The sequence below is a fragment of the Adelges cooleyi genome, unplaced genomic scaffold (genome assembly GCF_023614345.1).
Source record: "Adelges cooleyi isolate 19-005CV unplaced genomic scaffold, UGA_ACOO_1.1 ACOO_flye_CR_arks_rails_tigmint_CR_PRNA_108, whole genome shotgun sequence".
Taxonomy (NCBI): domain Eukaryota; kingdom Metazoa; phylum Arthropoda; class Insecta; order Hemiptera; family Adelgidae; genus Adelges; species Adelges cooleyi.
Window position 1 is genome coordinate 4,195,707 of NW_026095761.1, and position 23,943 is coordinate 4,219,649.

At 30.6% G+C, this 23,943-nt stretch overlaps 1 protein-coding gene across 1 annotated transcript in view; it reads right to left on the reverse strand.

Moving 5' to 3' along the window:
* LOC126838551 (ecdysone-induced protein 78C) overlaps positions 1–17,492 on the reverse strand; it is a 55,648-nt gene extending 38,156 nt beyond the window's left edge. The window contains exons 1-2 of the mRNA XM_050573067.1: positions 17,361–17,492; positions 14,923–15,005 (exon numbers count right to left, since the gene is read on the reverse strand). Coding sequence (XP_050429024.1) covers positions 14,923–15,005; positions 17,361–17,419 — 142 coding nt within the window. The 5' untranslated portion in view covers positions 17,420–17,492. The remainder of the gene's footprint in view (positions 1–14,922; positions 15,006–17,360) is intronic.
* Positions 17,493–23,943: the final 6,451 nt, after the last annotated feature.

The window sequence follows — 23,943 nt, forward strand, 5'->3', positions numbered from 1 at the left end:
AATGTCTGTAGAAACATTGACGTACACAATTTTAATTGTACTAGTTTTTTAATCAAATCATAATTCAATAAAATTGTAATTTATTCGATTATCGAACAATAACCTTTGATATCAACAATTTTAATGCAATTTAAAATTAGATCGTTTAAAACGGGTACAAAATAATAATAATATATATATATATATATTTTTTTTTTAGCATAATGTGTTAAAACGTTATCATTGGCAACGTCACTATAATCTTACCGTTGACATGTAATGAAAATTATTTACTAATAAAACCAGCATTTAAAATGCAAAAGATAAATTATCATATTATCATATCAAATAACTTGACCTATTATATCGAAACTTTAAATAAATTTATGCTCGTATTTAAGATAATAGTCAATTTAGTCAGACTTGTGGATTTCTTTTTAAGGGAGTAGGTGTTCTATATAAATGCTTCCGGACCATAATTTCGAATAAGTTGCGTGTCGTATAAAACGAAAGATTCCTCTTTTGAGGATAAAAAAAGTTGCTTCTGCGAACCAGTGGGACTGTTTGTACGGTTTTGATTTATAATTCAGCTCTTCCTTTCACTTGGAAAAAGATGAAAACCCCAAATCAAGTCCTCGGTGAACTTACTGTGATAACCCAGCATGCATTGATAACATCCTGAATACCTTCTATACCGACTCGGTTTACACCTCGGTAAACTCTGAAAGACAACCGCAGGTGAAACGCCCGAAAGTTTCGAGTGGAGAAAAGTTGATAGCAAAACCGCAGAAGCATTGACGGAGATCAGGAGAGGGGCTTGTATTTTAAAAGAACCTTTAAACTTAAAATTAGTCCTACATTTATTTTATTTCAACAATTCTCTCGTTAAAAAAATTAATGTAGGTATTTGAAAAAGCACTAATTTTAAGTATTATGGTTTTTAAGTACCCTAAGCCCTCCTCACCTGATCTCCGCCAATGCGCAGAAGCCGTTCGGAATGTATAATAAACGTACAGAAGTGCCTCTGGAACGATTTCAAAGAGAATGCCGTGAACGTTGGAGATAATAACCTGACAATGAAAATGTCCAGCCGTATATAAATATATATATATATATATAATCCGAGTGCAGCGATAACGCGCAAGTATGAAATGCCAATTGGAAAACGCTACCGAGCAGCGGGTGAACGCAAAACCAGTTCTATCGGCTCCTATTTACAAATATTATACAAGGTGTATCCGAAATGACCATCACACTGTAAGAGTTCGTCCGTTATTAAGTGGTTGGACGTCAAATTCGTTGGAATTGAAAATAACATCAAAACTGTAGCACAGATTAGATTTAACCAAATAGTGCACTCCTTAATAAAGCAACGTGATTGCTGAAAATGTAAACACGCCAAAACCCTCCTCAACACAGAGAAACCACTAATAGGAAACAAAATTCTTTATGAATAATTTTAATTTCAGAATAATTAAGCATCGCTGATTTTATAGGGAAAAAAATTGATAACATACTATAGTAAAATTATTTATACAATAATTTAATCTCCAGAATGTGGTCACACTAAGTAGAGAAGGGTTTCTGTTATCAGTAAATGACGACGTACACCATCTGGTTTTGTCTAATCTGTGATTCTACTATTCATTTTATTGATTATTATTACACCATTACCACTGTATGAAAGAAACAAGTAGGGACACTCGGCTTAATAGATATTTTTTTATTACCAAAAAAGGGATCTGCTAACTCTTTTTCAATAATAAACCAAATTGCCAGCTGTCTTGTATTGGTCAGCCAATCAAGCAGAGTCACCGGAATCCGCCGTTTTTGTGAAATTATGTGACATAACTCATACATTTTCAGTGATAATAAAATTACTTTTAATCGAATACAAATCATACAAGTTATTCTTTAGTTTATACATTGCAGATAATTTTTTGTGACATTCAATTTAGCTACACCCTGTGTGTATATTATACATATTTCTGCACCCGCAATAAGTTCAAACGACGGTCGTATGGAATTCTATAGACGGTTTGCTTTATATTTATTTATATATAATATAATATATATTGTTTATACTATGGTACAGAGTGCGCACGGAAACAGTATATTGGAATACAACTCTTTGTGGTATGTAAAATTGTATAATGATTTTACTCGACATTTGCCTGCCGTTTGGTTGCTGCGAAAAGCTTCTTTTAACCCCTCCGTTTGAGTTCAAAGAAAAAGCCTACATAGTACTATATGTGTATTGAATGCCATTGCCGTTGGTCTATTCCACGAGCATTTTCGCATTGCCTTTTGGACGTTATTTCAAAAATCTTGGAGTGGTACGTTGGTTTCCTGGTAAAACGCATTATTCGGCTGCCGTTCCGGCCGGCAGCGCATTTGCAATTTAATTAAACACTAGTAGTGTAGAAAACGTCGTCCCCAGTCATGATGTGAGATTCTTCGTAGAAAAACACATTACATCCGACCCGACTAGATTTATCGTTATGATATTCTGACTAGTGTTTTCATACGAAAACAACTAGATAGCCGACTCGGTGTTAAAGCTCATTTAGTTTGGCAGCCATTCACCAAGAGGGCAAAGCATACTACTGATCATGCCATAAAATAACCAATCCGCGGTGAATTACATGATAACTGCCAAACAATGATATTGATTAAGACTACATTATCATTGTTTCGATGTTCTTATCTGTTATATACTTCATGGAATACTTAAAAATGTCATTGCTCAATCGAAAACGTTTTGCCCTGTTAGTATATGGCTGCCAAACATCAGATACACTCATCGGGTCGACTACCTAGTTGTTTTATGTATAATTATTATATATCTATGAACCGTACCGAGTTTGTGCAAATGCACCACATCCAATTTTATTGATTCGGTCGTGCCTAGATACTAGACTTTAAAGTATCTTGTCGCCGAAGTTAGGTGACACGCTGGTATTTTTTCGTCTGACTTTCCAAACGGTATATCATGTGTGTACACTTACGAATGTCAGCACACAATACCGCGATTATGCCGGTCGGGATCGACCACAAAAGCTTTACAAACAGTCTGGCGTCGGTCGTGAGGTCCGCCATCAGCCCAAAATATAATTGTGTATTCACGCTCCCGTAACCACGTCATATTTTTTTATGTAGACATGCTAACGTTGTAACAAGACACGTGTAATGTGTGTACCCACACTGGTGTTATGAAATTATAGAGAGTCGCCGCATAAATCGTACAAACGCGCACGACGGGTGTGTAGTGATATACATGCACTAGGTATATATGGTGTCTTATAACATTGGTTTGTGATACCCATCTCGGTGATCGCCAAACGAGCTGCCCAAACGTTTGTTTTTGTACAGGTATTATTATTAAAAGGCATGCCGGATTGCACGTGTATCCGTTGCCCAGTCCAAATACAGTGATGAGAAGTAAAATATAAAAAAAAAATTTCTATCAGTTGGTATACGTTTGGCGGGCTTCCCTCTAGTGGCTTAAGCTAATGCATCATTCTGTTTGCAGACAACTCGTGTGCATGCATTACATCATAATGATATGGTCATTTCTTGAATTGGAAAAGGTCTGGCAAAATCCGTGATATTTTTTCGTTTTCGAAGCTATAATCTTCGCCGATGACTTCCGAAAAACGCTTATTGTGATTTTCAGACCGGTTTAATGTCAAACAGCCCAAAAAGCGAGTCATGCCATGACTAATTGCCCGGTCGATTTTGTCCGAACCGAAAACATGCATTAGCTTTCCATCGAAACACGTCGTCGGCCAGTAGTAGAATAGTGAACAATATTTTGAAATGGATGTAATATTATATTACGACCTAAGTAATGCACCAGCCAAAAAGGCCGGTCATATATTTCGGAGAGCTTCTCAATATGCCAGCCTTTAACGTTATCGATGCATGCGTTCAAAACTGCCGGTCAGCACATCGAAGACGGGCAGTATCGGCAAAAACTTTTAGATATACTTTAATGGGCAATTAAAAAGGGTATGCAACATTCCGGAAAGACGAAGTAAGTACTTTTATCCGGTACTGCCTTTTGGGTCGAGACGAGGCTGGTAGTCGACTGGCACGTGTAAGCTGTTAACTGTCTACATCTATGGACACTATTATTATCACCGAACTCAATATAATATGTAACGCGTATTCAGATTGAAAAATGTCACGCCTAGGAGGCAGCCATTTTGTGTACCAATCGCATGGAAAATAAAAATGCTACGATACTTTTCCATGATACATTAGGTTAGGGAATGATAACATGATGATATCACCTTCGTATATTTGATGAATCTTAGAGATGTTAGGTTCGGCGATGAAAACACCTTCATCTGTTTGATAAATCATAGAAAAAACAATAAATATCATGGACAAAACAATAACTGTTCACAAAATGGCAGCTGACATTGGGCAACACGCGTTCCATATATTATTGAGTTCAGTGATTGTTATGCATTTGTAGTCTGTACCGAGTCATCAGAGATTCGCGCTACACGACGGTTTAATATCCACAAGACCCGGAAAATAGATGATGATGATGATGATGAAAATCAAATTTTTGTAATATAGGTAACGACTGCAGCCGGTAATTCCGTTGTGTGTGCGATGCCCACGCGACATATTATTATGAAACGGGCGGCTTCGAAAAACCAAAAAGGTCAAGCGAGTTCAAGACGAATTAAAATAATGAAAATAAAAATAAATTATGTTGTTTTTTTATTTTTTATATACACATATATGTACGTATATTTTTTTTATTAATGGTTGTTCCGTAAACCGGTTTTTTTATCTCGAAAAACAAACCCGTGCCCAGTATGATTTTTTTTTCCCAAACTCAAAATCCTATAATAATATAACAAACCGGTTTTAGTTCCGAAAGAAAATATTTTCGGTACATATAAATATTATTATGTACTTGACGGTCGTCGATACTTTTTCTTCCTCGACACACGCGCTCATAATATGTACACCTATAATAAATATTTATAGTAGCTAATGAAAATCCAGGTGAAAAGAATAACATAGATCTCCGGCAACGATAACAATGGTAATAATAATATACAATTTTTATCAGCACCTAGTCGCAAAATATTGACCAGAGGACGATTAAGCGAATTTTTCCTTTTCACCGTGGTCCACACTCTCAATGGCAACAAATATACAGTGTTATTATATTGATCAACTGTATGTTGACTTGGTTCAAATTGAAAGAGACGATTTGATTGATTTTTTAAAACCAAAATTTAAAAATATATGTATATTGTTTTCATTGAAAACTATCAAAGTAGGATATATTGATCGCGTTCATCGTCGCTTAAGATGCAACACCCCGGATCTCATTTTTCTCAACTTTAAAGGAGAGAAAAACATTTAATGACCAATCAATAACAATACAACCACGTTATCAATTATTCGTTTATAGCGTTAAATTATATGACTGTATCACAAATCTAAGCCAGCCAGTCTATTCCCCGCGCAAATTTAAGTAAAACAATTCGGCCAACTTGATTTGGTCAAAAAAAACTTAAGCGACGACATTTTTGTTTAGGTACTTTATTGCTGTTATGTACACTTAAACTATTATCATATTAAAGGTAACTTTTCGATGGCCGAGTTATTTTATCACTGCTGTTAAAATTGAACTTTTTTTTTTTTACACGTAATAAACAATCTGTATCAATTATACTAGACACAATAAGAATATGTGATAAATGTTATAAAATCATGAAGTTTTGTTGAAAGAAGCCACCCATTGATAACACTCTCTGTTAACTTGATATTAATTTAATTTAATAGACCTCGACACCAATTACGCAAAATTGAACTGTTTGAAATTGTTCTTTAACTTTTAACCGATTTCGTCTATATCCTAATACATTATCTTAATACAAAATATGTCATTTAAATAAGATTACTCTTTCCCTGTGTCATAACAGAAACATAGTTTTTTTATCGTTTATCCGATAGCCAGACGCAATTAATAAATTAGTCACTTTATCTGCGTCCAACAGTGGCGCGTGATTCATGTGGCCAACACGTCTGGAGATTTATACATTTTAATGATTTTACTATAAATATTTTAGACACCATTATTGTTGCTATAAGGAGTTTCTTAACCTTACCGATCATTGACCGCTCAAGAATAGGAAACGTCCATTTCGGACCAAACGACGGAAGAAACTAAATATAATTACATCTGTCGTGAATAAGTATAAAATACCAATCGTAAAAGAACTGGTTATTCCATAATAACAACAAGAATAATGATCTCATAGTATTATTTAAAAGTGCTCCGAAGGACTACTATGAATGATATTATAACCATATATTGCCGGTTACGAGCTATGCCCGTCGGCCATTTGTATTACTGTTAATAATTAATAGCCGTGTAACTCCTAGCTAGAGTGATCATTTCCGTACTATAGAGATCCATAATAGAAATTAACAACAAAATATTAGTCTGTATCATAAGAGTAATAATATGAACAGATGAACTAACATAATATACCAGCTTGTACGCGGTAGTGAAGTAAACAAAAGCACTAAAGCTAGCGTGACTACAAAACTTTGCATTGTTAAACAGTTTGTACTCTGTATGATAAAATAGATATCTTTTTAGTTTTTACCCCTTATCTTAAAATACTAAATAGATAAAAAAAAATTTTAAAGCCACTGTTATTATTGATATTTTTTCTTCCAACTAGGCACACTGTCTCAAGTCCTTTTGTTTGCATCACAAATGTCGATTTGCACAAACTAAACAAACCATTTTCGACGGTAGTTTTGGTATTGTTTTATTCACTCCAACGTCTGCCCCCTCCCCCCAAAAAAAAAAAATTAACTAATGGTTTTTTTAACATGTTTATTTATTCGACTGAGCAATATTTAAACGAATCGTCGCAATGCGACTTTTGTGTCGTCTGTTGTACTGTGTAAAGATGAACAGAATAGTAATAATAAAAATATATATACATATATATTGTATGTAAACGTCAAACGATTTTTTTTTTTTACTTTTAAGGGATTTTATTAAATATAAACGCTTTGATGTGATATATTTACAATGTCATATTACACATATACACCCCCACACGGTTTTTTGCTGCTTTTTTTTACCGGTGCGACAGTGCGTGTGCGTGCAAAAGCCTTTTTGCAATCCCTTTTTAGTCCTGGAAAAGTTCTTCTCGAAAATTCCACTGAATTATTAATTTTCATATCTACCCACCCGACAACTCTTTGATAATGTTTTTTTGATTATACATATATTTTTTTTCAATAAGTACGCTTGCCACTTTTTTTATTGAGGCGCTGCTGGTGCGAATAATATATTACATAATATACAAATGTATTGTACTAAAATGTTTTACTCTTCCCTAAGAACCGATAATATCTTAGAGATTAAAACTAAATATTTTGATCTATATGCCACTATAATACCGGAGAAGTTAATCATAATTAAAAATGTTTAAAATACATGATTTATAATATAAAAAAATACAAACATTATCTTAATAGAAAATATGAAGTTGGTACCTAATAAGGGACAAAACATAGGCAACATTTGAGCGAAAATAGGTAAAAGTAGATTTCGGTCGCGTTCAAAATACAATTTTTAACATAAGCTAAATGTCTTGGACAATTTTGACTACTCGAAATGTTCTGATTTTAATTCAGAAAGGATACACGTTTTTCGGCGTCTTTGTTTTGTTGGAAACTAATCTCATAATAAAAAAAAGCCGTTTTGATTAAAATGAAAGAAAAGTCATTCTGTTTTCAATGATAGTTTCATTGGCCATATAAATGTACTGTATAACGACTATTTTAAAAACATATTTTTTTAAAAAAATTATTTAGATTTCGATCCACTCAAAACAGGTACTTGTGAAAAGGTTGTTTTTACAAAAATATTTGCTCAATAGTTCACCCTTGGAACAACATCTATGGTATCAATAATAATTTCTCATTTTTATATTTACATTGATCGTTTTGTAACAGGGTTGAAACAAATGTTAATATTGTATTACACGCCAAGTAACGCTATACCCCAACACAGGTCCTGCTATAATTAAATTACACTGAAAACCGCATTTACCGCTGTGCAGTTACCTCACTATAAGTATATACTGTTTTCCCATTAACTGGAGCTGTTAAAAAACAAAAAAAATATTTCAATTCATTAATTATGGCCATCAACTAGGTTTAGTCAATTTTAATCGATCCGTTTATGAAGGGGCTTTATAACGTTAACTTAGTAAACCGATTTGCATGTGTTTATTTTGTACGATATATGTAATTTAATTTAATTTTTTTTTTTTTTTACTGAACTTTAATATTTTTGAAGCCAAACCCGGTAGTTATACCACTCTATATTATGTTTGTGTATAAATCAATACTCAAACCATATTATTAACGCATATTATCATACAAAATATGTACTCTAATTTTTTTATGTAACCGTCATTTTGCTTAATTTCAACTATTGAACTTTTGGTTGCACTCGCTAACATTTCTATTGTTATTATAATAATATGGTATTTTTATTTTTTTAGATAAATAAAACAGAAAAGAAACTATATTGTCGAACAAGTGACTAAAGTCTCTAAAGTAACATATTATGGCCATTAATTTATCATAAGATTAACAGTAGCTATGTAGTCAACAGTATTACCTATGTAATTTATTGTACAATAAGGAAATGTGAATACATAATTCACGATCAATATTTAACACACGATATTATAACAGCATGTTAGTTTTAAGTTATAGGAAAATTGCTGTATAGATAAAGCTCGGCGAACGTAAACGACAAACCGGTAAAATGAATAATTAACTATCGCAGAAGTTTCACGAAAATGGTAATTTCGAATGATTTACAAAGATCATAATGACATAAAATAATTATGACTATAAATACATTTCGGAAGACTTAGTTTGAATATCATAAATAACTTTGCTCAGTCGTCTGACTAGGACCAGATTATTATACTCAAATGTATACCTAGTATAAAAATTAAAAACGCGTTGTGTGTGAATGTAATGTGATGTACACACATTAAATATGTCACATAAAATTGTGTTTTTTATTAGCCTATGACGTTTTTTACAAAAAAAAAATACTTCACGCAATACCAATAGCCTAAAAAACAACTGTATTATGTTGTTGTATACTGTAAAATATTATAATTTTGAAACTAGTTTTTCTGGAGTGCATTAAACGCGAGGCAATGATCGCATTATATCGAGAAGAAAATTAAATAATAGTAATAATAAAAATTTCAAAAAAATTCGGCATCGATTTGCGTTTGGAATAAGGATGTTCGTAAGAATTTGTAAGGATTATACTGTATAGTGTTTAACGACCTACAAAAAAAGTATTTATTTTAGTTTAAGGTGGTCACACTGTCGCTCGCCTACTTGATTACTTCGTTTTGAATACTGAACATTATAATATATAGGTATAATTATTTTTTTAAATATACCTACATATTTTTTTTCATTATAATATGATATTACAGCTTTATATATTTTTTCCATATGTTATAATCCCAATGCAAAATATATTTAATGTAATAAGTGTCTATTTTTCGCTAAGAAGCTAATACCGCAGACTATATGAAAACAGATAGCTCACTTGGCTAAAAACAATAGAAAATGTTAAAAAGGTTAAACAATTTATTTCCGTTATTAAATATTATTATTAATTGGTCGGGATCAGTATAGTAGCCAGAATTTGCATAAATTATTTTGTAGATATCTTACAATATTATTGTACAAACTGTTTATCGATCATAAGATTTGAACAATAACTGACTATAATATTATCGTAGATTAGATCATTTCTTTTTGTCTAATCTGTGATATTATTATGCAATTTTATGTTTAAATCTGCGGTCACGCTGATTTCATTTTCAGTTATTTGACGTCATGGTTTTTGTTTACATGCCCAGTGAACGAACTGTTTTCATATAATCTATGCTGATATTTAAAAAATATGGTGAAGATACCAGGAAACTATTTAAGTTAAATTCGTTGTGTTATGTAAACCTCGAATAGAATTAAACATTATTAATTTATATACTCTCTATAAGTCACTACATTTATACTGAAATTATAATAAAAAAATGTCACCACAATGAAAAATTATTACAATTAAAATTTGCTAAAAGTATTTGCTGCAAAATTATAAAATGTAAAAAAAAAAAAGTATTTATATATATTTTTTTTTAAACTGCAGATCGGTAAACTTATACTATTTTGAATGTTTTCGGAAAGTTGGTAAACGTTGTATTTCGAAATAGAAAAATATACCATATTAGATCTGATGAGACATAGAGCCAAAATCGATTCGTTATACTCATGCAGTGCAATGATGAGCGAGTCTGTCAAACTTTTAAAGTGCCAAAAGATAAAGGATGGGATTTTATTGTTGAATCGATTGTTGTTTTATATTGTAACGACGGAAACCACTTAAGGCGGTGCGCCAAATGCCAAATCGTCATAGTTGTAAAAATGTCAGAGGGAAGTCCTTAACGATAATGTTAGTGATTGGATTCCTCAAACTATTTCCTTGTTGATTTTTAGATTAAAAAAAAATTGTCACTGATATCTTACCACATATCTTAGGACACGGTTTCAGGACAGCAACAAGAACAGTAAGTAATACAATGGTTTAACGTCATCTTAAGTTATAACAATGCCCTCGATGGAACTCGGTGAATATTGTAATATTATTTTGCTTTTGAATGGCGCGACGTTATTGAGTACCCGAGTAAGTCGAAATTTATTTCCATAATAAATATAACTTGTCGCAAAAAGTTCACTATCATTTTTGGCTTTCCAAAAGTCATTGTTGTTAAACCTCAAATCAGTACCGATTGCTGTTACCTTTCTTATATATACAATATTAAAACAAAAGCAACGCCTTGTCGTGTGTATCAAACTGTCAGCGAGTCGGTTGTGGAATTGAAATAAACAATGAAATATTATCAGTTTTAGGGTAAAAGATTAATGTTATTTTTTTGGGTTTTCAACGTTTATCTGTAGTACTATGTCTAAAAAATATACAAATCTGGAACTAATTCGACTAATTTTAATTTAATAAATGTATACAAGGTGATTAATAAGTTTAAAAGTTATTATCCGAAACTGATTACCAGCTAGTCAACATTTTCAGAAAATTACTTTTTACTTAAAAAAAAAAAATTAAATACATGTACAAATTACCATTTAAGTTTCAAAAGTTAACAGCACTCCGGAAAATACTAAAAAAGGTAAATTTAAATGGAAGTTTTAAAACTATGTATTATAGTACAAAAAAAAATGCTTTCAAAAAGAAAGACTTTAAAATTGTAATTGTTTGCCGAGAAATTAAGGGTTTTTTTAAGTTAAAAAATATGTACATTTTTTAAGTGTTTTTTCAATTTTCAAGGGGAAGTTGTTGATTTTTTAAAATTTTTCACCGAATAATTTCAGCTTAAAAGCTGTCGTGGGTTTAAAAAACAAAAAAATAAAAGGAAACACATCATATTGCAAAAACAATACCTTCTCAGCTCCGCATCGAAATAATAGCCACAATTTTAAGCTCATTAAAATAATTTAGGAGTAAAAAATGCAAAATAACAGAATACGCGGGTCATGTATGTGTTGTTTAATTTGTATTTTATTTTAATTATTTCACATCACAATGCTGTTCGACGAGCCAAAGGGTTCCTATATTGCGTTTTAAGTATTATGCTAAAAAAAAAATATTATTTTATTAAACAGAAAAATACAACAAAATTAATATGAATCGTGTCCAAAATACTCCTTTTTTCTGTGTTCGCCGAGCCTCGCAATTGACACCTCTAAATATATTTATATTAATCGACACTCGGTTTTGTATTGCAGTAAAACCATTATTAATTGACAAAGGGTGTCTACATTATTTTTAAGAGTAAATCTTTTGAGATTACTTTTTTTATTTTTCATTAAAACTCCAATACTCAAAATACTGCTAAAATCCTCGTTTTTTTTTATTTCCTCGAAATTAAAAAATATACCGACCAACAAGTGCATTAAAAAACAATTAAAAATAACGACTATGATCTTTAAAACCTAAATCTTTTTGACTTGAATTTAATATTCCAAATCCTAATTATTATGTTTTTAATTTTAATCATTTTTTTAAATTTTTATACAATTAACACTTAAAGTAAGTCAATAGAAATTCAAGTACAACATTAAAAGCTTTTGGGAATATTTGTTGAAGTAATATTGTGTATAATAAAATGTAACTTGTTCATGGTATGACGCGATTAAAACGTTTTTAAGTTAAAGAAATATTTCAAAACTGGTCAAATTCTCACTACGTTCAAGCGTGGTATCTTTAAAACCGGTTTAATTATTTAAAAATGGCTTAGAATTGTTTATATGGTTCCATAAATCGTTTTAAAAATCAAAACAGTTTAACGTTTTAAAAACGGTGTAGAACTATAGTTTTAAATTGTTTTGATTTTCAAAAGCGTTTTGAAACTAAACCGTTTTGATTATCAAAACCGGTTTGAAATTCTTACAGATGGGATTGCTTTATCATCCAAAAAAGGTTTAACGATTTCAAAACTGTGTAGAAAGGTTTTTATAGCTTAAAATGGTTTTGATTTTGAAAACAGCAATAAAATTGCTACATAATATACTTGACAAAAACAAATAAGATAAGGTTGTAAATATTTCACTATTTTGGCTTCCTCTGCCTTATTGGGCTATTACATTTTAAAAAGCCAGTTCAAAAACGATTTATAACTGAAAGTGATAATATTAATTTTAAATAAACGCTGTGATGCGAATCTGAGGATAGAAAGAATTCAGAACCGTCCAAACCCAGCACAGTAAGAGAGTACTAAAGTGAGGTCCAGTGTTCGTAGATTTGTATCGAAGCCGTTTATTTGAAAGTGATTTGAATGTAAAATTCAGATTCGTTGATTTCCAGTTTTGATATTAGCTTTCAATTTTACCCGTCCAAAAAATGCTTTATTACAAAATCTAAAAAACACAAGATTACTGTGAATAGGTGTCCATTAAAGTAGTGGCATGGCCTGGTGATTTTTTTGAAGTTCACTTCTTAGCATAAATTATTGTGTTTAATTTGTCCCCAGAAAATCTTATAATTTGACTTATAACCTTAACAATGTTCCAAAGCGCACATCGTTGTAAAAACCAAAATAACTAGCTCCACGGCTACTTTGTTATTTTTTTTTTCAAAAAATCATTTTCTTTTTTTTACATCCGAAAAAAATGACGGATGATGACGCGCCCAAAGTACGTTCACCCGAACGCAGCTGTAGTATATAATAATAATACATAATAATAATAATAATAATAATAATAAAAAAAAAATAATGGTAATAATAATATAATAAATTCTCATAATGGATGCTTGATTATCCGTTGTGTGATTATATGGCCGGTGTTTAATACACGCGCATTGCGACGGGGGCTAGGCGGCGGTATGAATGAACGACCATGGAGATAGCTGAACACATATATATATATATATACAGATATAAATATTGTAAGTATAGAAAATTACAGCCTCGCTTGTACATATATATATATATATATATATAAGTATTAATTTTTTAACCTATGTATTGATTGATGCACGTAGCGCTCGTTTATAATAATAATATTACACGAATCGTCATCGATCAATCTTAAAATCGTCGTGCGGGTATAATGTATAGGTACTGGTTTTGTGTATATATATTAATTATACTTAAGTATCCGGTGTAATAATAATATAATATCGACCAGAGTTGTGCAAATTCTTATTCGAATAAAAACATTTTTTTGAAAATTATTCGAATGAAAGATTCTTTAAATTATTATTTTTTTAATTTAGAAAAAACTGTTAAGCAAACTTATGGTTAAATATATAGTAAAGATATAAAATCTACTTGAACCCTAAACCATAAAAATTGTACACTTCTTGCGTACACTTCTTGACTGAACTCAGTCTGTTGTTAGCGCTGAAGATGACAACATCGTTGTCGTAACACGTGTACGCAAGAAGTGTATAATTTTTATGGTTTACGGTTCAAGTAGATTTTATATCTTTACTATATTTTTTTAATTATTCGAATAAAAAAATGTTTACCTATATTTACTGGTTTTAATGTATTTTCTAAAATATTTAGAATATATTAGATTTATACAAAATAATTATTTTCAAATATTATTAACAAAAAAAAAACACTTGCAAGATATTTAAATACAAATTTTAAAAACTATTCAAATAATTATTCGAATAACAATTTTTAAAATAATTCAAATATTTTTTTTTAATTTATTCGAATAGAAAATTGGCTAAATATAGAATATATTGCGGAGTTGAACGGATACACGAGTACGGATAAAGTTAAAAGAAATATAAAATAGTTAAGTAATTCCTTGAAATTAATTAGGTCGCGGTCCGAAAATGGTAGTATTGTCAACTAACTGGACAACGGTGCCCCTGGCTCATTGTCCAGTGTTTTTGAATGGCTTACACGCTAATCGGGGTAAACTGCTAATAATGCATACTTGAAGGCGAGTGGTAAAGGGCGGTTAAATGTGACCGTTATACTATGTTATTAACTTAACTTATAATTGCTATAAACATATTTTCATGTGATAAGGTATCTAGTTCCCACAAAGATGGTGAAAAATAGTAACTTTAAGTGTCTCTATTATTGGTGACATGTACACTTAGCAATCACGTTTATTATTTATTCGAATGATGCACAACTCTGATACCAAGGCGATATTTTCGCGTTAAATGTTTTCGGGATACGTTTTACTATCATAAGTTAAGTTAAAAAAAAAAACACTTCCCGTAAGTAAAGGTGCGATGCAGTGATATTGGGATGTGACAATAAATGCCGGTTAACGAGTAGCGCAGAAGCTTACCTGGGTTGTTCCTTATGATCACCGTATCGATCAGTTTGCCCGTGGGACTCGACGGTAGGGACGAAGACGGTTCTTTCTTGATACTGCCAACAAAAAAGAAAACCCCATCAATACAGCTGTTAAAACTACTGCAATATTTGCTGTATACATTGCACGGTTCGGTTAATAATCCGCCCGGATAACTAGACAGTTTTATTTTCTTTATTTTTAGAAAATTCAAGTTAATATGGTAATTGAAATCGAAAAAAAAATTGATGTTGATAACTCTAAGAGTTTGTCGTGAATAGGAAAAAAACAAAATTAATACACACTAATAGCGAGAAGGTGGATATTTTTCTTAGCTTTTATTTGAGATATTAATTTACAGGTATATCATACCCATGCGGTATAATGATTTCAATTTGAAAAATGCTGTTTGTGTTACATATTATAAACGCTTATTTTTCCCTTAAACTATAAGAGATAGAAAGTCTATTCTAAGATCGCTGGAAAGAGCTTGTGAATTAGACACAACAATTAAATGATTTAAGTTTTTTCAATTAAAATTTACGTTAATTTCAGCTAAATTTTACATTAGCCACGCAAATCTCTGAAATACAAGACCAGATTTATTTATTTAAAGTCTTATGATAATTATCGTGCCATGTAGAAGTGCAGTGAAGAGTCTTAGAACTTTATTTGATATTGCTCATTCACTACAGAGCTATTAAGTTGTAGTATATTATAAAAACATACGAATTAATTGCTTAATAATACAAGATATATTTTAAATAATTTATTTTATATTTAACAAGAAAGTTTACAAGCGTTTTTAATCAAATATTGTATTTTTTAAACGAAAATTGTCACACTTAATATATAGCAATAAAAACAAAACGAATCCGCCTAGTAGAAAAATTGAACTAGTCCACATTATCTTCTCTCTAGTCTATCATAGTCTTCACTTATACCTTCAACTTACAATATGGAGTAAATCAGCCCAGCAGTTTTAAAGCTGCAACACACCTATATAGATTAAAAAATAGAGCATTGTATCATTTTCCTAAAAATTGTTATGTAAGCAATCAAACATTTTAAAAATCCAAAATTCATAAGTTTTAAATCACAGAAGGCATATATTTATAATTTTTAAATAATTATGAAGTAAACATATATTTTTGGCTATCTAGAACGCATCTCATTTGTTGATAAGGCGTTTTGTATAGGCATTTCTTCTGTCGTTCTTACATTTCGGTACCTGCGTCAGTATTAACTATAAATCAAGCCGTTAACTGATGTATAAGCCAAATAACATTTAAGAACAATACATTGTATTGTCATATTTTATTTATTTTCAGTTATAAAACTATTACTCGTTAACAGCTATAAGTAATTTATACAATAATTAATATTATATACTTAAAAACAAATGTTAAAACTATTATTTGTCCGACTGTAACAAAATCTAGAAACAAAAAAAAATTAGCTTTTGATTAACGACATGTGTGACATCCTTTTAAGTATTCATATAAAGGCTTTATATATAATACTTTGTAAAACAGTATCAACGGTAGACGATTATAGTATACTACATAGCTGAATTAAAACTGAAAAATTAATAATAATTATAATATAACAATTAAACATTTATTTATATTATTTATACACACACAATATATTAAGCGAATATGAGACATTTTATCATATTCATAAATACTAATTGTTTTCACTAATTATTGTACCACCAAGTGAGATATTTTAGGCGAATAACAATAATTATTATTTAAAAATAAATTTCTCAATATTGGATACCTAGTTGAAGCTAAGTACATGCAATAACACTGAAAATATACATTTTAAAATCAAATGCGTTATGAATAAAGTAGTTGAGTAGTACTCTAAGTAATTTTTTAGGACGTGGTTGAAATATTACTTAATATTATTAAGGGCATCTAGACCAGCATGTATTAAGGCGCATTGTATAGGCAATTTTTCAATAAGTACAACGCTTAATTTTTTTTTGTAACTCATATATTAACATTTAACACAACAAGGATGTATCTTTTTTTATATTTAATTTTTTTGACGCATTTAGGCTCTATTTCTGTAGAAAAACATATGTTTCTAATTTGAACGATTCTTAAAAAAACATTTGAATTCTTCGTAACGTTTACAACGTATATTGTGGTACAATTATTTGCAGTTCAATAATAATCTCTTGCATTTTTCATACGGCGTAGGTGTTTTTTTTTATGCCATTTGGAGACAATTGGGAGTACTCTAACTTATATCTTTTCTCAAAACTATTGTAAGAATACGGTTACAAGTCGATGTAGAGACCTTTTAAATGCTTTTTATTTGTATACAAAGCTGGAAGAAATAATATTCGTTACAGAAGTGAGTTGTGTTATTAGTTAGTATTGTGCTATGACATATTATTATTATTATTATCAGCATACCTAGTGACGATCGACGGTGGACTAAGCGGTGCGACCTGCGACGAGCTGGTTGCCTCCATGAGAGCCTCCAGACATACCCGCACCGAGCCGGCAACCCTCGCGACACTATACGATACGGTACGCCGCCGTCGGTCCGTATTACACGTAGGTACTGCGGTACGGCAAACGCCGGCGTACGGTGGCCAGGGGGACCGGTGGCGGCCGCCGCGCAAGACAGCGGCCGTGCGGTGCTCGCCGCGCGCGCCCGACCAGAGAGCTTTCGATCGATAACAGCCGGCACAACAATGTATATAATAATATTAATAATAATAATAATAATAATAATGATGATAATAATAACATACCGCGTTGTCTCTGTATAAATATATAGTATGATATGATATGATGTATATATATATATATATACATACATCTATCATAAACAGAGCATAAGCAATATGCGACATCGGACCGGCAACCAGTCGGAATATACACATACATATCATATACTTCATAACTTACACGTGTATACTATACAGTAAATACATACAGAGCGGAGGAAAAGACATTAGTTTTCTCTTAAAATAATTATAATTTTCTAGGTTTTCTGTTTTTGTTTATGTTAGGTATTTTACAATATTATAAAACTACTAAATATTTACCATTTTTTTAAAATATTTTCTAGAACCGTATCAACTTTTGTAATTTTATTTTAATTGACTTTTTAAATTGAAAATAATTTACTGAAAATGTTGGCTGCTCGATAACCAGCTCTGCTTTGTTGTTTTACTTTTAAAATTTAGTATTGGAAGAAGGATGTAAACAAATATGTTTCCAATAGAAAAACTACAAAATTGCAAAATTATTTTAAATGAAAATTAGTTTTTTACCCTTAACGAATCACGCTGTACAGTGTATCATATATGAATACTAAATTACACACGCACTTGTCAGATAGACTTTGCCATACATATATTATGTACCTGTATAATAATAATTGTAATATAAAAAATAAACTATTAAATGAAAGGTAATAGATAAAAATATAAATTCGATGATTTCTTGATCCTGATTGTTATGCTAATATTATTTTTCAGCATAAATGTTCTAACTTTATTTCTATTTAGAATCTGCCTTTGTGTAAATAGTGTAATATTACTTTGTCATATACCAGGTAGACATGCTTACAAATTACAAAAAATCAATTGTTTTGTTGTGGTTATGGAACATGAGCCTTAAATTATACTATAAAAGTGTTATGAAGAAATAAAACTCCATCGCTTTAGATATGCATTACACTGACCCGCTACCTCCTTATAGAACTAAACTCAAAACTATTTTTTTCTTGGTCTATTTTCGGTCAAAATGTTTTTCTATTTCTCTCCGATGCCTTCTTCCATTGCTTAATAGTTGAATTCCCAATTGTCGTGTTCAATCCATTATTGAAGAAGACATTACTCAAGTATGGGCTTGCTGAGTGCGTACTTACTATTGATTAAATTGAAACCCCGCACTTGAGTCTTACTCTAGGGTAATATACTATGCGATTATTTTCATAAGCTTGCGTTGAATTTTTTTGCAGTTATTCGGAATTGCTTTTGGGTTTTTTTTTTTTATAGGTTGTTGTTTAATATCTATCTGGGTTAACTGTCATTCGAGACCAACCGCCAGAAGTGTGCACAGAGGTGGAATTGGCGAGGAGGTTCTTTATGCGCATTCAACGTGCACAGGCGGGGAAAAAACTGCTGCTTTTTTATAATAATAATAACAGCGTACGCATTGCAATATTGAAAAATCTATAAGAGAAAACCTTTTTTATTATAATGATATGCGCATTGGATTTTACAATATATATATATTTTTTTTTTTTTTGCGGCTATATAATATATATATATGGTTGAAAAAGTTGTTTCGATGGTGTCGTATCGTGCACAGTATGCTACATTAAACTATTGTCAATATTACACAGACAGTAGACCAGTTCCAATTGTTAATCAACGAATAAAATAAAATATAAAAACTACTCATATGTGATATGAGTAATCTCATACTGATAAATAACTGATATATACTGATTATAATAAGATACAAATATACTGATAGACTGACCAATAAGATTAAAGTGATGGATGCAACTGAATGATTTGTTAATTAGATAAACAATGCCGACAAAGGTCGTGTAAAAACAATCGAAGAAGAACAGAGTAGATTAAGTACCTACTATCACCAGTAATAACAAATCTCTTATAAACAATCTGAAAAAAAATCTAATAAAATTCACGTTCACGTTTATGATACACATCCGCAGGTTTTTTGCTTCCTCAAAGAAGACTGTAGCTCGACAATAATTGTAGAAGTTATAACTGTTATCAGTCGAACTTACCTTGAACTTTTAGACCTTGATAAGAGTTTTAACGTGGATATGCACACATATACAGGGTGTCACGAAAAGTTCTACCGAGCTTCAAATAAGACATTAAGGATGCTCTATGGGTACAATTAATGGTATTCATTTTTTTTAATTTTAAAATTATTTAAAATAGAACCCGTATGCCATTAAGAAATGATCTTACGAAAAAACTAATTTTACATTTGAAATCAAGAGAAAAAATCTTGTTGACTTGATATGTAACATGATTTTTTTGTCATGTGGCCACACATACGTTCACCGAGTGGCCACTAAGTGGCCGGAATTTGACCAAACCAAATTATGAAATGTGACACATCATTTTGGGTTAGAATATTATTCTCAATTCAGTGGTGCTCTTAGAATTATTTTATGATAAATTATGTGTCGCATGCCATATGTTGGTTTTAGTCACATGCCGGCCACTCAGTGGCCACCCTGTGGACGTATGTGTGGCCAGATACCAAAAAATCATGTTACATATCAGTTCAACAAGATTTTTTCTCCTAATTTCAAATCTGAAATTAGTTTTTTCGTAAGACCATTTTTTAATGAGATACCAGTTCTATTTTAAATAATTTTAAAAAAATGAATACCACTTATTGTACCCATAGAGCATCTTAAATGTATCATTTAAAGTTCGGTAGAACTTTCCGTGACACCCTGTATATTATAATAAACTAGATTGCTAACTAGTGATAAGAATGGAAGTCGACGTCTGCCATTTTTGTGGGATTTATGTGTATATAAAACAACATACATTATATATCTGTGATTCTGTGTTACCAACTTAACTTTAATGTGTTATAAGCATATTTTCGTGTGATAAGGTTCTAATTCCCATAAAGATGGCGGAAAATTTTTACTTTAATTATATCCATCGGCGTAATGTACACTTAGCAATCTAGTTTATTATGTATCTATCTACATGAATAATGTTATTGGGCTGGATACAGAAATTTCTGTAACTGTACTATATTATAGCGAATATGTAGACACTATACGTATGCACAGTGTCGAACCAAAGCATTTGATAATGATGAAATCACTATCAGATTTAACTACAGTGGTTTTTTTTTTTAACCAAGTAATCGCTAACCTGGGAGGGAACTGTTTACACACTACTTTCTCCCAACTACAGTGGTTTGAACAAAGCTTAACGGACCTTAAAGGCCCAACGCTTTCATCTTAAGATGGTTTCTTCATGAATTTGCTAGGTATCTGAATTTTGAATATCATTTTTAAAATTTGAATAATTGTAAGAACCCACAAAATTTATTTTTTTTAACTAAGCGTTTGATATCGATATGTACTACAGTCGACGTTTGTAGTTTGTAACACTCTTTGTGCAAGGCGAAAGCACCTGTGTTGATTTTGTGTATTGTTCAAAAATACCGATGATGATTCAAAAAAATACAATTCACAATTCACCTTGGAAATTAGAAAAAAATCTATTTGGATGTTTTAAATATTGTTGTATATAAAATTATTAGGATTTTAATAGGTTTTCCCGAATATATCATACATTTATGATTTATATAATACGAGCAGTTCGGACCAGCGTTGCCCGAGATTTAGTTTGCCAGGGCTAAGTAAAATAATTACAAATAAGATAAAAAAGTCAGTACTCCAGGCTGTATATTGTAAAGCTTAAGCATAACCCTGTCTCGGCTTTTTTTTGGATCTACATAATATGTACATTACATTAGTAGCGTATCTAGGAATTTTCCACGGGAGGGGGGGATATACAGATTTTAACAGCCATACCTATTCAATATAAACATATATTCATAGTATTATATACATGTTGCATGTAAACAAAAATTTGGATTCTTAACTACAAAACAAAGTCTAATTTTCTTGAAGACAGTGAAAGAATATTGAGTACTTCATCATGTTATATTTTTGTAACATTTATTTATATATATATATAGATAGTAAAAAATAAATCGAGTGTTTTATATTTTGGTAATTTTTATAATATTAATTGATACAAAATCGCAGGTAGATATTTATGTGCGTTTTTTTTTTTGGTCTAATTATAATACATTTAATTTGCAATATGCTCAGCACCTGCTGAATCCATAAATAAATTAACATACTCTGCTTAGGAATATTTATTTTTTTTTTTAAGTGCCTAAGGGCATTTTTATTTAAACGATTAAAAATCTTTATAAATATAAATCAAAAGAGTATTAATAAATACATATGAGTAAAATATATATATACATATACAAAACATGTGTGGGGTTCTACTTCCAGTGAAGTAGTCCCATTCTTAATCTAATAATTAGACTAAGTCGAATAGCTTCAGTCGTTTGAGTCTTTAATATCGTTGTATATCCAGTATTAAATTTGTTTGCATAGATCAACTTCAAAAATATATGTAATTATTTGCTCACAATTATAAGCTATCACTCAATTTTCGATAATCTATATGGGAGATAAGAGAAACTTAATAATCAGTATACATTTTATAATAACAATATGTCTCTAACCAAATTCACTTCACTATTCTCATATAATATAAAATATATATTTTTCATTAACAGCTAAAGGATATATATTATTATTTACAATGTATTGATCAGTCATTATTTTCATTGCATCGGCATAGTCTTAATCCTCAACTTACAATTAAAATGTCCTAGCTTTTTAGCTAGGACATTTTAATTGTAAGTTTCACCTTTTTAGGTGAAATTCTTGGTTTAATACTAAAATGTAACGCGCCTAAGGTAGAAGACAAAAAACTGTACTCCCTTTTAAGTTTAAAATGTTATAAATAATCGTTCAGCCTTAAACGTCAAAACAGTTCACGAAACTGCCATAATCTACATAATCTCATACAAAGGTCTACTCTAAACTTAACCAGACATTCCAGAACATTTTGGTCTTCACCAATTTCGGTCAAGGGATCCGCTTCAGTAATTCAAGTCAAGGAAAAGAAAGTTCTATCTGTAGAACTCTATCCTCAAGAAATGACAATATCTAGTTTTTATTTATTTTACATGGATTTGTATTATAGGGCTGGATTCAAGACATTTTATGTCGCTATTTTTTCGTTACACTTTCACTTAGAGATAAGAGAAAATGTATAAGACAAAAGTGATATGAGATAGATAATACGAGATAAGTGATAAGGGACACCATAACCATAATTAAATATTGTTCCGTGGAGCTGAGAAAATAACCAGGTTTTTTTTGTCAAAATATTTGCTTATCTTATTTTCTTACAGATTTTAAATATTCCTATAAAAGTTCTATTTTATACTAAAAAAAAATTATTTTTATATAATTGAAGTATTTTGTTTTAATTATTTTCTCTTATTAAACGGAGCTGCAATTACTTTGAAGATGTATGTCTTTATAATAGTTAATATTTAATAATTAATAGTTAACACTAAATACTTTGTAATATTATATAAATTACATTACAGTCGCTTTGATTTTCTACAGTGCGGGTGACACAAGGTGATATATCATTGCGTTCAATACAATATTAAATTTTCTTCAAAAGCAAAAAACAGATATAGTAAAATGAATAAAACGTACCTACAAATACAGACACGTTAAAAAACGATTAATACTGTAGAACCGGATCGGTAAAAGTTTTGATTTTTTTTTTTGTATTTTTCATCGATAAAGGCATGAACTACTTCAAGGACAAAGTCAGCTAGTCGTTCGGCTTGACATTGTCTGTGTACAATAATATATGCTATGAAAAGCTAGCACAGTGGGGTCGGGGCATAGTGGTACTCGTTTTTTTTTTTTGTAAGCAACTGTTTTACAGCCGATGAGTATTCTTAAACATAAGTATACCCGAAAAAACCGTATAATACAAGATGGATGATAATACAATAAAATCCGTTTTGATATTTTGTAACATAAACAAATCAGTATCGTTCTAAAAAGTTGAATCCTTTCTTTTTAAAAACCTTAAAAATGTACAATATTAATTGTGGTATTTTTTTTTGTACAGATTTTCAACGCATTTAGCTTATAGGTTAAAACTGAAATATGCGTATATTGAAAGAATCTGCTAGTATCTGATCGTGTGCATCTAAATATTTAACTCATATTTAAATATAGTCAATTATTAATTATTTGTTTATTTAGCTATTAGGGTAGTGTACCCATAAAGATTAAATTTTAAATTTAGCTCCAACGCGATGGTGTATCTTTAAAAATAAACGATAT